Raw genomic sequence first — 4575 nt, forward strand, 5'->3', positions numbered from 1 at the left:
AAAAAAAAATATTTTATATTTTTAATAATATTTAATTATTATTATATTTTGCTTGAAGAACATTAAGCAATATATATATATATATATATTTAGATCCGAGATAATTTATATTGAATTTTTTTTATTTGTAATGATATTTACTTATATACTGCATAAAGATACCATAACACATACATACTTTACAGTTATAATAAAACATTTTGTTTTCACATTACATTAATGGCAGTCATTGCATCACTGTAATGAGCATTTGGAAAACATGTCAAATCTTTTTTTTTAAACAATGTTTTTCTTTATCACTATCATCATTAATTGTCAAAAATTCTAAAAAAATAAATGTTTTCCTATTTTCAACATGTAATCTATTTATGAGTAATTCTATAATAGTTTTGATTGAGTGATAAATGTAAGCCAGACTTGTTCTTGAAGCGTACTCGTAGTGCTGGGCGGTATTTTATATCACGGTATTTTTCAAAATTATACCGGTTTCACGGTACACCGGTATACCGCCCAGCACTACGTACTCGTGTATCATACTGTGCTTTTACCATAATTTACTGCGGTGTCACGGCTCTTCCTTTGTTGTGCTGGTCTGTTGGTCGTGTCTGAACGTGTGTGTGTGTGTGTGTGTCGCTGCTGTACTCTCAGGGATTTGTGGGATTTGTGAGGGAGCGTTATGTCATCTTTCCATCCCTCAGGCTGCGATCGGATGTGTTTAGCTGTCAGAAATCTTCCCCGATATCCCTCTGAATCTCTGCTGAGCGACATCTTCCTAATGTCAGGCTTTAACACTCTTCTGCTGTCATTCAGACCGCACGTCTCTCAGCCGGCGTCACTTCAGTCTGTTCCTCACACAGATCCGTCATGACTTCTGAAGACCTGGGAGATGTGCAATAATCATAAAGACTGCTGTTATTTATGGGGATTTTGACCTTATTCAATTGTCGTTTGTAGGCGATTTGTTCCTTTAATTGTTCATGATTTGATTTAATAGTCAATATTTGATTTGATAGCAACATAGTTTGTATGAGCTCACACTATGTTATGTCATTTATTTATTATTTGTATAATTTAACATTCATTTGTATTAATTTAGAGTATTTTAATGTACTTATTTTTTATTTGACTATACCTTTGACTAAATTTTTTGTAATAAATAATTATTATAATTATTTATTTATTATATATTTATATATATATATTTATATATATATTTATTATATAATAATTATTATAATTATGTAATTAATAGTTATTTTTAATATATCAACTTTATTCTAAAATTATTTTTTGTATTTATTTATTATTATTATTATTATTATTTTTAAAATTAATCTTACAGATTGCCGTTGTTTGTAGTGACTTTGGCTATTTTAAGATTTATTTTTATATATTAATTATTTAAAAAAAAAAATTTAATTTTTATTTTACTATTTTTTTAATTTATTTATTTTACTATTTTTCTTTTCAATCACTCAAGCACATAGATTATTGCTATGATTTTTTAAATGATTTTGACCTTTTTCAGTTGTCGTTTGAGGTTGATCTGTTCCTATAGCTGTTCGTGATTCGATTTAATAATGAATATTTGATTGAATATCCGCACAAGTATTTGCGGCGCTGAAAGGCCACGCTGTGGGAGAGATGACACAGAAATGGCCTTTTCTCCCGTGTTTCTGAGGGCAGATGAATGGCAGACTGTGATCTGGAGAATCAGATCAGTGTGTATAATAACAGTCTTCATGGAAACTCATTGCATTCATGTCAAGCATGTTTCCATTGGTTCAAACAGACCCAAGCGTTTTTCCACTTCGTTATTTGCTGGTATGTTTTTGTCGGATGTTTTCCGTACAGTATCATAAAGCTTGCTCCCGTTCGGAATGTATGCAGGAATGTGGAATTCTGTGTTTGAACGTGTTGCCGTGGTGATGACCCATGATTCTAGAGAAGGGTTTATGTGACTGTCAATCATTATGCCTCATTATTTATTATTCATTTTTTATTTATTATATATTCAACATTAATTTGTATTCATTTTGATTGATTGTTGATTAATTAATTTTTTATTTATTTTTCTGTTCATTTATTATAATATATGCTGCTCAAGTATTTTAATATTGATTTTATTTAACTCGTTATTTTCAGTTGTTTATTATTCTTTTTATTTATTCATTTTATTTTACAATTTTTTTTGTTAATTTACTATGCATTTGTATTTACTATTCATGTTTATTTTGTTTTACTATTAATTATTGGTGTATTTTATTTTAGTATTAATTTTATTTAGCTAATTTACATTTATTTATTTTAACATTTATATTATTATGTATATATTTTACTTTTTTCAATTTATTTATACAGTTCATGTGTATTTAATTTATTTTACTGTAATTTTGTATGTATTTTATTTTACTGCACATTTGCATTTATTATTTCTTTTAATATTCAGTTTTATGTATTAATGTATTTCATTTTTTTTTACCTTTATTTTAATTTTGTATTTATTTATTTACTTAATTATAATTTTTTTACTATTATTATTTAGACTAATGTTATGATATTTTTAGTGATTGTGGCCTTCTTCGGTTGTTGTTTGCAGGTGATTCCCTGTAATTATTTATGTATATATATTTATTTATTTTTAGTTCATTTTATTATATTTTTCAGTTTAATTAAATTGAATATATTTTAATGTAATATTAATTTATATTTTATTTTACCCATGAGTAAAATATTTATTTATTTGTTATTTATTTGATTGATTATTATTGTTATTTCAGAAATTTGCTTATTTGTTTCTTTGTAAATATTACCCAAGAAATAGTTTATTAAAGCAATATTCCAGGCAATATGCTAGGTGCAGCATGAAGCGGGTCATCTTAAAATCACTGAAACAGAATATTATAAAATGGTTTTAGAAAAAACAGCAGGAACGTCCATTTAATAAAAGATGGCAGTGTTGTAGGTGTGTTCTTCCCAGGATTTGTTCTGATCACTTAAACCAAACGTGATGGTGATAGTGTGGTGTTTTTCCTCAGATCGGCACGTTCACGACGCACAGCGGTCAGTTCTTCCTGGAGCCGCTGCTGAGCGCTGATGGAGACGAGTATGAGGAAGAGCACAACAAACCTCACCTGCTCTACAGACACGAGTCACATGACTCTCAGCCATGCAGCGCCTCAGGTAACCGCTTCAGCTTCATCAACTCCTTCAGCAAATGCATTCGCACACTGTAAAAAACAAACCCGTAAAATTTACAGTAAAAAACCAGCAGCTGTGGTTGCCAGAATTTTACCGTAAAAAATACGGTAGCAACATTTTAGGTTTTACGCTTTTAACTTAAATTTACATTTAAATACCTTAATTTCATTAACTGATATAATGTTAATATACCAACCCACTGAAGTACTGAAATCTGTTTTGCCAAAAGCCCATCACAAGCAGCTTTAAAATAATAACACATATAGAAGGTGCACAGTGTCATTCACACAAACACTAAACACCATCACGGTGACACACATCAAACTGAAACCATGCAATAAACATTAATTTAACAACATTCGGTGTAACATACAACCCTAATGTACAAAACTGATAAGAAAAAAACTAAGAAGAAACATAGTTATTTCAACAAAAATACATCAAATTTGAAATGTAACGCAGGGAATTCTGGGAACGTCAATTTGCGGTTATTCACTGTAAATTATACGGTCTTTTTCACTTCCAAAAACGGTATACTACCGTAAAATTACATGTAAAGTCCAATGCAGTTTTTCACCGTATATAGTAGGAACACTTACCATTAACCATTTAACAGGTAGCATTTTTACAGTCTTTTACCGTTAAATTCACGCTCATTTTTTTACAGTGCAGCTCTGTTGCTTTGCTTGTGGAAAGTTGGTGTTTCTCTTCTCAGCGGTGCGGTTTAAGCGTGCTGGCGTGTGCTTTGGCATCGCTGTTATTGTGCGGATTAACGTCTTCTTTATGAGCCGCTTATTGGAATTCTTCATCTAATGAAACTATATGAACTCCAGCCGCTCCACAACTCTGACTTACATTAATCAGACACTTCGCTGGAATAACCAACCATATTAGTAACCCCCATTTAGTATGGTTTTAAAGTGTTAATGCTTTTGTCATCATTTACTCACCCTCGTGTCTTTCAGTCCTTTTTGCTTCTTTGGTTTATATGACTTGTGTGCTATTTTCTGTAAGGCTGTAAGTTCTCGTGAATGTCTTAAATGTGGGTCTATGCTTCATGCAAACTTCAGAAGACCTGAAATACAATGCATGTGTTATATGAATTACTGTTATGATCAGGGTCGGAAATTAATGGGGGTTGAGGCAAAAATGCCACTAAAATTAACAAAAATGTCCCCGAAATTTAAGATGAGGGGGCAAAAATGCCCCATTGCAATTAAAATTAATCTTAATTTTAATTATTTTAGACGTATTTTACCATTTTTTTTTATATATATATATATAAAATATATAAAATTTACAAAAATGTCCCCGAAATTCAAGATGAGGGGGCAAAAATGCCCCATTGCAATTAAAATTAATCTTAATTTTTAT

General features: G+C 30.1%; 1 protein-coding gene across 1 annotated transcript in view; it reads left to right on the top strand.

Moving 5' to 3' along the window:
- Positions 1 to 4575, top strand: part of LOC107741966 (A disintegrin and metalloproteinase with thrombospondin motifs 20-like) — a 125189-nt gene that overhangs the window by 11423 nt on the left and 109191 nt on the right. Inside the window, exon 4 of the mRNA XM_016554793.1 lies at positions 3039 to 3183. Coding sequence (XP_016410279.1) covers positions 3039 to 3183 — 145 coding nt within the window. The remainder of the gene's footprint in view (positions 1 to 3038; positions 3184 to 4575) is intronic.

This window comes from Sinocyclocheilus rhinocerous, unplaced genomic scaffold (assembly GCF_001515625.1).
Source record: "Sinocyclocheilus rhinocerous isolate Xijiao unplaced genomic scaffold, SAMN03320098_v1.1 scaffold736, whole genome shotgun sequence".
Taxonomy (NCBI): domain Eukaryota; kingdom Metazoa; phylum Chordata; class Actinopteri; order Cypriniformes; family Cyprinidae; genus Sinocyclocheilus; species Sinocyclocheilus rhinocerous.